Source organism: Battus philenor, unplaced genomic scaffold (genome assembly GCF_028537555.1).
Source record: "Battus philenor isolate CCGP_79_NKW_IND1 unplaced genomic scaffold, ilBatPhil1.0.hap1 SCAF_2, whole genome shotgun sequence".
In the NCBI taxonomy this organism is placed as follows: domain Eukaryota; kingdom Metazoa; phylum Arthropoda; class Insecta; order Lepidoptera; family Papilionidae; genus Battus; species Battus philenor.
Window position 1 is genome coordinate 7,725,243 of NW_027181682.1, and position 12,778 is coordinate 7,738,020.

Consider the following 12,778-nt stretch of genomic DNA (forward strand, 5'->3'; position numbering starts at 1 on the left):
ACAAAATGTATTATCAAAAAATAAAGAATAAATCATTTGATTAAAATATATAATGAACCAAAAATTAGAAAGTAGACTGACTACTGGCTAAACTACATAAACGCCAATAACCATAAATAAAAAAATAAAATTTAACGGTGACCGTCTAGGATATGTTTGGCAATTAAGCCGTAACAATATAGTTTATTTGATAAGTGCTCACTATTATTTATGATTTGGTATTTTGAATAATTCATTAATAATTTAACATGATACCTCCAATGATTTTTTGGATAAAAAATTGCATGAAGGCCCAAATTTATTTATTGCATGTAAAAGTTTTCGGTAATCAGAATATATGTAATATACTCAATAAAGATGTGCCTCTAAAAACAAACATAATAAAACGACAACTGATTCATATTACTAAAGCCGAAAATTAATTGTAATATACTATTGCGTGATTTATGTCTTTTTTTTCACACAAAATGGCATTAAAAACCGTTATGAATACCTATAAGTACAGTCATTCTACAGCAATTAAATAGCATTTTTGCAAGATGCAGTTAAAAGATATCATCATTTTTTACATATCTTGTAAAAAAATATTTGTCTCATATATTTATTTTTCTTTATGCATGCATATAAAAATAAGGAACAGGAAAGCACATTCAAAACTATAAATAACTTTCCGCGTGTCATTCAGACTCCAGGTCGTAGAGAATATGTTCATGCATAGTGCCACGAGCTCGCCGTGGTACTTACGCAATGAAGGAAATCCACCTGGAACTGCAAACAATCGCTCGATTTTTAAAAGGAGCATCGATTCATTACTTTGACTCTACCACTCAATACACTAATTCACTGATTGGAGGTGCCGCCAACTACAATGCCATAAAACCCGGTACATTCAAACACCGCACCGTCCCGAGACCAAGATACTTACTCGAGTGTCCTGACGATGCGACGAAAATTAGACAAACCATGTCATCTTCACAATTCAAAAGAGTATGAACGAGTGACAGCTCAGCCGAGGTCCACTGGTAGAGGGTCTTCTACCTGCTGGTCTACCGGAGTGATTTAAGATCTCAGTGGCCTCCTCTCAATCCAGTGAAATTGGATCGAGGCTCCTCTGGGAACCCTCGAGCTTCGATAGAATAAAAGGAGTCAAAGACTAGGCGCTTTTTGTGCCCTGACGTCACCAACCCGCGAATTCTGCAAATACCATTTGGGCAGCAGAGAGAGAGTCCCGTATCAAAAAAAAAGTGTAATTATTATCATCATCATCATTAATGCAGTCGTAAAACATCCGACAACTGCTTCCTTCAATGACTCCTAATACCGATTGGAAGTGGCCGGCCTCCAGATATTTCCTACGACTTTAACGAGGTCGTTTGTCTACCTTCTAGGTGGACATCTTTCGTTGAGCTATCCGTTCCGTAGCCTCCAATTCAAAACCTTAAAGCCCAAGCGGTTCTATGCGCTGTGTCCTGCATACCACTTCTTCAACTTATCAATTCGCTGGGCTGTGTACTTTCGTTTGTTTACGAATTTCCACATTCCTGATTTGATCCAAAGAAATCCCGTTCTCTTATAATTATGATACGACGCAATCCTCGTTTTTCCTATAAAAACCTATCGGATCGGTATTAAAAGTAAGGGAATGCGATAAAACTGCTCATTATACTTCAGTGTTAATATTCTTTTTTATTTAATCTTTATAAAATATTGCTTAAATGTACAATAAAGTGTGTTATTAATTTATTTTGTAATTTTAAACAAATTATAAAATATTACATTGTATTTTCACCAGTTTTCAAAGATAACGTAAACCATATAAAATATATCTGTTTAAAATTAAATATACAAGAATAGTTATAAATAATTTGCTTTGAAAAATTTTTGTATAATAATTTTAAAAAAATGGCGTGAATAGCTTTTTCTTTAAACAAAGAATAAACAGATGTGCAACCGATTTCATTAATAAATATAGCGGTGACATTGATTATTAAAAATTTGCTATAACAAAGAAGATATTTTTAATACTTCGTGAAATAAGTAAATACACACATCCTTATATAGATAGCCTAATTTTCAAATTTAGCTCATCACCGCCTGCAGGCCATGTCAAGGATTATAGTAAAAGTTTTGAAAACATTGGACAACGTCCAAAGCATCTTTCGTCTCTGTTTTATTATAGCTAATAGTAGAAATCGGCGGATACAAAGTACTTCTTTTAAATTTCTCAAGCAGAAATAAATTTCACTTATTTAAACTTTATTTCGCGTTCGTCTACCATAATCGTGTGGAAGGACGTTTCGCCAAGAAAACGTGGTCAGAATATTATATGTTCTTACGCACTAAGTTTTTGTTTTTTTTTTTTAATATAAGACATACTTCAATAAATCTTACTAGAGGGTGTTTTATATATATAGGTTAATTAAAACCTGAAAATTAAAACAGTAAAAAATAATGTATGTAAAATAATGTATAATATATAAGCTCGTATACTCGAAATAACTTTAAGATCGCAAATTAAACATCATTAAATATTGGGACATTAAACATTTTAAAAAGGCAAGCATTGCACTTACTTATGCTATGTATAAAATAATAGTACAAGAATTTACAAATCTCTTTTAATATCTTTTCCATCAGTAAAGAAGTAAACATGCAATTTAAAACGAGTAGCGTCTTTTTTATAAGCTTCGAACCCCTAACACATGAACAAATACGAGTAAAAAATTCATGGAAATAAACCTCCACCCACTAAAATATTACGAAACTATAAAAGAAATTAGTCCACATTATATTTCATAATCGTTAATAAGATAATAAGTGGTTTATAAATGGTACTAAAATAGATTCACACGCTGCAATTCGATCTAGTAATCAAGAATTACCTGCCTAGTTAATTTAAATACACATAAACATTTACTAAATATTATAAAATTAAAGTGATGGCATTCAATAGCTTTATTTTTACTGCCATTTACATAAGCATAAATACATATGTACTTTTCGATTGTACTTATATCGAAAAAATTTAAAGAAATCATTTAATGACAAGTTTACTGACGTACCGCGTGCTTTAGACATCGGACAACGGACATCGCCCCGAAATCACGAGATCAATGCTGGGCGAAGAGGTAACTTTGTCTTATCATTTTTACTGTTTTATCTTGTACCTTAAAAGGTTGGTATAATATATACAACGAAAAAAAAATATTTACAACATTTGAAATTATTTGTAGGACGTTGATTGGTTATAAATGTAAAACCTTTAAATGGGTGAATTTAATTTGTCAGCAAGAAGTTTTAAAGCTGTTTCACCTATTTCCAATAATCAACATATATAAAATGATCACTCTGAAATGTGTTTTCTATTGGAATGCGACAGGCCATTCACTTCCGGCAGTACGAAATCTACAGGGACAGATAGTGAACAATAATTAATGTTAATATAGCAATCCGAATTTTAGCACGCTTCTTCATACTATATCATTAGAACATTTACTATCACTGAAACCATTGATTAATGTTTATGCATTAATTAATAGCAAATGAAGTTGTACATTCTTTGCTTTAGAGCATTTACATATATATTACAAAGAAAATGGCTTTTTATATTACTTTTAAATTTATTTAATTTTTTTATGACTGCTAACGAATATTTTGTAATTTCTTGCACCTTCTGTTGCCGGATGATGTTTGTAATAATTTTCTCTAATATTATTGAACAACATTCGATAGCGCATACACACTACAAAATTAGATTCTCACAATGTTTGACATGTGTATGACGCATGGGAACGGATAATATTTGCAACATTCTCGCAAAATCTATATTATTTCCAATCAAGTTCCGACGTTCCGAACACGTGTTGGCAGCAAGTGATACACTAATCTTTCGCAAAGTATAATACCCCTATTTACTCAATTGAACTCTCAACTGCAATTCGTAAAACGTTTTTGACTATTATGGCTCGTAATGATATTTACGAAAATAGAACAAGAAAATAAGAAAAAAACAACAGACGTTTGTTAGGTGAGTGAGATACTAGATAGATATAATGTTCTAGATTTTAACTCAATATGATCCAACCAATAATATCGAACAAGTAATAAAATATAGACGTGATAAATACTATATTTTAATGTTAATGTGTCCCGCTAAAGATATCTTGTAAAGATGATGATTGTTAATATACTGACCAATACACAACCCAGTACCTTCGTTTTCTTTATGTTTAATACAACAGACACGAAAGATGATTTGCATACGAGTGCGATCAGAACAAAACTTTTGGGGGAAAATAACATATTGTAACATCTTGATTCCTATGACGTCATAGATCTATAGCATTTCACGTTTGTTTATCTGTAGGTGCGATGTTTTGAATAGAATAAATAATAATTGTATGTTGTTTAATTTTCTATTGACGTTACAGCTTTACATCAATTTCAGTATTGACGTATTTGGTTATTTACATTTCTAATCTTTATTACTTGATTAATATACTTTTGTTATTTGCATGAACAAAGAAACACAAGGTTTGAGAAAGCATCTAACGATTTTTTTAAAAATTAATGTTTAGTATACATAAATAAAAATGATTATTCAAATTATTATGAAGACTTAATCGCAAAAGATACCGAAGTGATCAATCTGTTCTAGATTCTTTTAAGTAAATCTTGTCAACCAATTGAAACCTTGTTATTAGTTTACTGTTCCCGTTGAAAGTTTAAAGAAATTATTTAATTAAATACTTTATTTTTACAATCTGTTTCCTTTTCAACAGATTAGTGTTGTGTTTCGTTTTACGGCGAACCTTATTAAAAACATCGTCTATCTAATGGGACTATTTTATATGTCGAACTAAAATAAATTTCATAGATATGAGCTGCATTAGATTATTTTTTGTTGTTAAATAGAATTGTCTATTTAAAACATGTGGCTGTTTTACATATTACTATATATACAAACATTTATAAAACAAGTCATTTTGATCGCTACATGATCATGTTTCACTTTTTACACACCAATACAAAATATAATAATCTCTGTTACCATAAAGCCGTTCAAGTATTAAAACAAGCGATACAAAATAAGGTCATTACTAAATTTGTCAATCTAGTCTCACTCCGTAGTTGGTGCTAAAAAAGTCTTTCACTAGGAACAGTAATTTCTAACAATTTTTTACCAAAATTTAATCAATGTTTTATGTATTTAATCTTGAAAATAAAAAGAATTTTTTTCTTGAAAAGTTGAAAATAGTATATTCATTTTTTTTAAAAATGAGCTCCTATACAGCATCTGTATGAAAAGATTGTAGATGATCAGTAAATTGATCATGTACAAGTTAAGTTTGAAAATCGATTTGCTGAGTTTGAAAATCAACTTTAAAAATATCTTACCTAAAATGGATATTTTTTAAAACCATTTTACAGTTGATTTTATTGACCTAGTCATTTGCAGCTGAACATAGTAGATTTGCAAAGCAATACTACTCTCAATTTTAGGAATTTATAAAGGATAGCACTCACTTGGTATACTTCTACAATAATTTGGGTTCTAACTTCGAAAAATTAAAAAATAATCACCCAGCAGATAATAACAATGTTTATACTATATATCAGTGTGACCAGACTTTAGGTGCGAATTTACGCGTTTCTATGACGAAAGAAAATTGCAACAGACCTTAAAAAACTTTTAAGTCAAGTACGGCTTTAAAAATCGGATAAGCTATGGAAGTTTTACATAATTTTCTACTTACTACATTAAAATTAGAGTAACAATAAAAATGTTTAAAACCCTTTATACATAAGACTATTATATATGAGAAAAGATTGCCACTGCCAATATCTGCCGCCAAATAAATAATAATGCTACTTTAGTTCTAACATCCGTTCCGTTTGAACGCTATCGGTACTAGAAAAAATACTGAGCTGATTATATCTACAATCTCAACAAGTCTTCAGGTATTTTTTTTGGTTTGGCTCTTACTACTGCCCAAATGGATTCAGCATATTCTGCAGGTTTGAGGTGGCAAGGCGCAGAGTGCGCCTAGCCTAAAACCTATTGTAAATAAGCTAAGCTCGTGGGCTCCCGGTGAAGTCTCGGCTCGGGCCACTACATACTTTACAATACATATTTTTCCAGATTAGGAGGCCGCCAACCTCTGAGATCCCTTCGGTGAACGCTTCAGGGAGTAACTAAGCTGTTGGGCCGCCTCGAGGTGACCTCGGCTTGGGCTGTCACTCGTCAATAATACCCACTTAGCATTCCGACACAAGGTATAGGTAAGTGTATATTTAATACTTACCCACAATAGAGGTTTATGTAATATAGTTTTTTAAAAGATTTCTGCATTTTTGTGTTAATTGGCAAGCAGCATACGAAACAAACAACTAAAATACACGCATTTTTAATTGGTATTCGAGTTTAATAATACAAAACAGATCTGTAATGTCCGGAGTTCTACCGTATAGACAACGTCCAATGTCACGGTTGCACTATACGGAGGAGAAAGTGTACCTATCGTAATTTGTACGTTGTAAACAGACGGCGCAGCTGCTCTTCGTTACGTAATAACGCTTCTGAACAATAAGAATGAATTTTGTTTATTTTACAATTCATTACTACCAAAACGCCGTCTACACACGGATATAATCAAACAATACAATTTAAAAATAATAAAATATATATCACACAAAATAGAAATGATTGTTCCAATAATAATTTTGACTCTTTCAGCTACCTTTTATTAAATTAATTCATAACTAAATTTTAAAACTAGACAGCCATGCACCGAATCCATTAATAAACATTGCAACGACTAATGACACAGATAATGTATCAATTAGCTAAGTATGTTTTTATAATAATAAAATGTTATTAGCCACCACAGCCCGCATTCATTCTCAATATTAATAATAATAAAGATAAGTGAATAACAGATCGCGGAAAACGGTCAAGGCCCTCACAGCCGCAGCAGACGCTGCTGCAGAAGGCCAAGGCAATGACAACAGACTGTTAAATCTGGACATCAAAAAACTTCACAACCTTAACCCGACTAACCATACAACCATCGTGATAACTTCTAAAAAACTTTCACGACAAAATAATTACATAAGGTCGCCAAACAAAAACTAATTGAACGTTTATTTTAAAATTAAAACTCATTTTAGAGCTCGAAACAAATTACTTTGCCTATTAAAGCTTGATACTTGTTGATTTGGTGGTTACCGTTACTACGCATTAGTTTGCCGCAATTGTCTGAACCGACAATCAAACTTTATTATGTAATCGAGCAATAAACGTATAATGCGTTTAATCTTGTTTGCATCTGTCCTGAGGTTTAGCATACTATCTACAATTAAGTATAGTAGGTAATCGATTTGTAAAATAAATTACGAAAGAATTTACACTTCGTAGTCTTATTAATGTGATATAAAAAGTAACAATCACTAATTTTTACGAAGGCCCACGTAAGTGGTGTGACGAAATTTTAATTTTAAACTCTCCAGTATTCTAATAAGTCAACAAAAATGTACCACCCACACTTGTCAACGGATACATTTTGCTCATGTTGATTTACTCAACAACTAAAAATAGCCAAATAAATGTTCTTTATTTTTATAAAGTTTATATTTTACATAAAAATTGTTCTCTATGCCGATTCGCTTATTTTAGATTTTATAATGAGAATGCATCATTTATGATATACCATGTAAGTCGCAATCGAAGTGACATCAAGTACTAATTATTTTGTAAAATATAAATTGAAAATAGAACAAAAACTCCATAAATCTCCACGTTTGCGCGGAACACGGACAATAGCGACCGGTGTACCGGTTTTGAGTGGCCGCGCTTTGTCGCGTAGTCGGCGCCTCTCAGACCAACACGTTGTTTTCCCGGCTTTCTTTTCTACGTTCGTCTTTATACGAATAACGTTCAAACCATAATTAACATTATGTGCTCTAGATTGTAATACAGATCTCAAGGCGTCAAACATTATGGATTAATTTACCTATTTCACTGTTATGAATCGATAAATTCATATACATACTTCTAAACAGCACTTTAACCCTATTTATTGTATGGAATATTACGAAAATCCCATCATGTTTGAAGAGGGATTGTCGTAAATATTTCTATGACATTATTTGCTATATTTTCTTTGACCTTACTTTTACAAAAATAATAACAGGTACAAGCGTAATGACAGAATATAAAATGACCATGCTTATGATAACACATTAGGTTCGGCTATTTATCAAAAATGCTTTACATATATTGACCTAAATATTACAATCATGATGAATATGCGTGATAGATAGTATCAGTTGGATATGAAATATCATTTTATAGTAACATTTTAACATAATTTGCTGAGTTAAGTTGGAAATTATTATTAAGATTTAAAGCTAAACTTGAACATTGCTACCTAGCCGTGTAACGGTACAGTGCACTGACTGATACTAGAGCACCGAGACAATAATACACAAAGGTGAAGCTGAGACACTACGTGCTTATAAGAATTAACTGAAGTCGCGAATTGATCAAGACACTAAAAATTGTGGTCTTTTCATATATTAATAATGAAACTCATTAAATATTTGATTATGCTAGGTCTTTTTTGGATGCTAAATTAGATCACTTTAATTAAACAGATTACAAAAAATAATAATTAAATCGAATAATGTGCATTCCATTTCATTGCTGATGTATTCGTATTGTAGTAGTGGTAGCATAGTATAGTAAAAATAACACATCGAGGAGTGGAATCCAGAATTAATGCAATGTTATAGAAAAGTAGCAATCACATCAAACAAGGTCTATGCCATTACATTAACATAAATTCGTTCAAAAGTTACTTTCAAGTCCGCTAATGTAGTCGTGCTAAAAATTGTATGATCTACAACCTTTGCAATAGAACACATTCGTCTCGTTTAAAATTTATGACATATTAGACTTATAAGAACCGGTTGCAGCTTTCGCCGAAAAGACATCAAAAATCAAACCTGCAAACTCTCTGTTTAACTTTGTCAATATTGAAAATTTCATTGCACCAGCCAGTACTATACCATTATCGTAATATTTTGTGATACAAAACGACTACATAGAATCGAAGAGGGGGAACTGCGACCGGGTGGGCAGATAGCTGCGACGTTCGATCGCCCTTGGCCTATATTTCGCGAAGTTAGTGGGTCAAAGGCTGCACGTATACTTATATTTCATTGCGAACCATTTTATTATATTATTACACGTGGTAGGGAAAATTTTAAATGAAATTAGAAATCCATACGAACACGTCTGCATCCGGCAATCAGAGATAGACAATTTCCAAATGACTATATTTAGTAAGAAAAAAGGCAAGAAATCGGATCTATTTTAAAGCAATTCCATTTTAATAGCGAATTTTAAAAGAAATATAAGAGATGTCTTATATTCTTTTAAAGGCATTTTTACTAACATCCCAAAGTTTAAATCACCGTCTCCAATTTTTTGGTTTACAGAACACAAATAACGGCAATGACATTCAGTTTAAATATTTGTACAATCACAGTATATTTTTCTGAAACTGGACGTACCCCTCTAATGATGAAATATTCAAAATAAGCGCGAAATGTTGCAAGAAAAAAATCGTTTTAATATCTGGCAACCTACGGAAATCTGTGTTATAATTCGACGAAATTTGTATTTGTTACAAATATCCAGGTACATATTTCTTAAACTACATCAGAAGGCGGTCGAAATATGTATGTTCCGATATATTAATAGGAGAGTGCGAATTGCCTCTAAATTTGAAAACTAACATATATGTGAAAAATAACTTTCTATGTATCTAAACTTTTAACAGGTCGAGTTTCACATCTACATTCTTAAATAAAATCATAAGGCAAAAAACCTCAAATAAAATTCGAATTGTACGAAATATTTATCCATTATTCCCGTAACCTACTCTTTGTAATAATATCAAAACCATATTTTTAATTAACTACTTCAAAATGTTACAACTTAAATGACTATTTAAAGAATATCTTTTTACTATGAAATTTTCATGATAAGCTATAACAAAAATGTTTTATTACATAGCCCGCATATAAAAGTTCTATTTGTTTATTATACACAATTACTTTCAGATAATTATAACGTATAATGTAACTCCCCAAAGACGTAAAAATTACACTCGACGAAAACTCGGACGTCATTTCTTTACATATATTTATATTTAAAATAAAAGAACACGTTTTTTACTACTATTGTCGTAGAATAAAATGCAACCAATTTCTTTAAAACCGAGCTATGATATTTATTTAGTGTAAATATCACGTTTATATGGTACAATTACACTACAGTTACTGTTCAGTTCGAAATTATTTAAGAAGAATTAATACCTATAAGGTAAAAATAATAAATAAATAGCACGTAATTAATCATGGTATGTACGTCATTACACAATACGCACCTATAGTTTTTAAAATCTGCAAATCATCTAATTCGTACTCTTTTTCCTCTTCAGAATAATCAGATTCAGTAGCAGTTGTAGACTCTTGCTCCTCTGATGAAGAAGCCACCGATAAGGATCGGACGTCAGAGCCCAGGTCCGAGCTGCATTCTCGTACCATCTTCGCACTGGCCATCATCATTTTTAATGTTATTTTCACTACGTTTGCAAAAGTTCAATTATATATATATATATATATATATATATATATATATATATATATATATATCACGGTCAAATTTAAAACATTTTACAAAAATTTAAAAGATCGTTGTTTCTTTATTTTAAAAAGAATTTATTATGAGTACTTTTAAAAGCATTTATTAATTCAATTTAAAAGTTAAACGTCGCACGAGTGCATAAACGCGAGTTCAGGAACGTAAGAGAATATACATTCACATGCCACCGCGACCGGATTCAAACTGACGGCTTACAGATATAGAGATCGCAACGGAATCAGCTATAGGCGCGAGAGGCAGAACGTATAACTCACTTTTGATTCCATCTGTACAACCGAACAGTGGTAACGATTATACATTTATGCCCAATAAATTTTAAAACCGGCAGATTTCAATTGTGCGCAAACTATATTTTACCCAGGTTTATTGCCACCCGTACTATAAATACGACATCAATATGTTAAAGGTTTTAAAGAACAAAATCGCAATTACTACAATTTCAATATGCTGATGTGAACAATTAGAATAATTATATTTCTTTTGTAATTAAAAAAAAAAAACTATAACTACTTTTTTGTAACAAAGCAAGTTTTTCGGAAAAATCTTACAAGCTTATCTTACTATACATGTGAGGCCTAACAAAACCAATCTCAAAAAACGTTTTATAGTGTAATCGTAAATTTGTTGTTTACGGTTTCTTCGAAGATGGTAACAGTAACAGTTGGTTCTTCTTCAAAGAATGTGCCTTAATTTCTATATTTCTAGGCGGCTAATTCCATTCCGTCCATTTGTTATGCATATCAATTATTACTACATAAAAATTTTATCGACTAAACCTTTTTTTTAATGTAACGAGTCGACAGTCTAATTCCAGTAGTTGCGTCATGTACCCAATGCGTCACTTACTAATCCGGAAAGTATGACTTAACCCGTGAAGAACTAAAAGTGACAAATTACTTACATGCGTAAATATGTGCCGTTAAATAATGCATTAGGTTCATAGAGCCTTAAAACAATTATCTTATCCTACAATGAACCTAACTTCGAGAAGTTTAGATCGAAAAATTAACACAAAAACTTATCAAATACTACCGATCCTGACAAAATAGTTCAATTTCAATGTACATATTTTCATTGTTTTATGCAATAATAAAAAGACGAATTAAAAATTTTACACGTCATTTAAATGCAATAAATTATATACAGTACCCGACGATAAATTTTGCACATCAATCTTCAGAATTTCGGCTTCGTAGAGCGTTATCTCTGTTGCACGAATTACGACTGACAAAACGTCACATAGGTAGTGTGAGACAGAGATAGTGCTCTACGAAACCGAAATTAGCCGATTGTCTCTTTCCAAAGGTCGATGTGCAATATTTATCGCCGAGTACTGTAGCCGCTGTTTATTATAAAAATACATATCATAAAATAAAGCGAAAGCTGCTATATTTGAATGACACTATAATAGTAAATTATCATATAATTTTTATATTAATGAATTTTTACGGTTGTTGCGGTCTCAATCAGCAAAAAAGTCGACGATAGCTTTTGCTGATGAAGCTCTATCCCGTGCTACTACTTTTACTAATATTTTTACAGTTAAAAACAGATACTATTAAAAAATTGGTATCACACTTTAAAAAGAAATTAGTTCAAAACTGAGAGTAATAGAACGCATTTACACCATGCTAACAAGTGTCTATTGATATTTCACCTCCGAATAAACGCACTACATAATTATGACTAACCCAGAAGAAGCGATGTGGATTGTCAGCTCCTTTTTTGACAAATATAGTATAATCTGTTAAGAAAGTATAATGTCGTTCTATAAAACAATAACGCAGCTCTTGCTTCACGAAATAGGCATGTGTACGTTGCAATGATCGTCTTATGTCCGGGGAATCTAGTTCATTGCACGATGGGAGTGGAGAAATAAATAAAACTTTCCTTTTCATCAAATCATCGGAATCTAAACGAGGTAAAATGTGATACTTTGTAAGCGACCGAATCAGCTTTGCTTAAAGATTTCAATCTTATTTTACACTCTTCATAACTCTAAGATAATAGGAATAAAACAAGATGTATTTTTATAATAAACACTTT

At 31.5% G+C, this 12,778-nt stretch overlaps 1 protein-coding gene across 2 annotated transcripts in view; it reads right to left on the minus strand.

The window, feature by feature from the left end:
* The window catches only part of Pka-C3 (Protein kinase, cAMP-dependent, catalytic subunit 3), a 32,760-nt gene extending 20,831 nt beyond the window's left edge, over nucleotides 1-11,929 (minus strand). The window contains exon 1 of one of the 2 annotated variants that reach the window (XM_068765421.1): nucleotides 11,882-11,929. Coding sequence is in view for 1 of the 2 variants with exons in the window: in XM_068765420.1 (XP_068621521.1) it covers nucleotides 10,455-10,635 (181 nt within the window). In the remaining variant the exon portion in view is untranslated. Of the gene's footprint in view, nucleotides 1-10,454; nucleotides 10,700-11,881 lie in introns of those variants that run through there. The other variant, XM_068765420.1, reaches the window with a different exon arrangement.
* Between the last annotated feature and the right edge of the window lie 849 nt (nucleotides 11,930-12,778).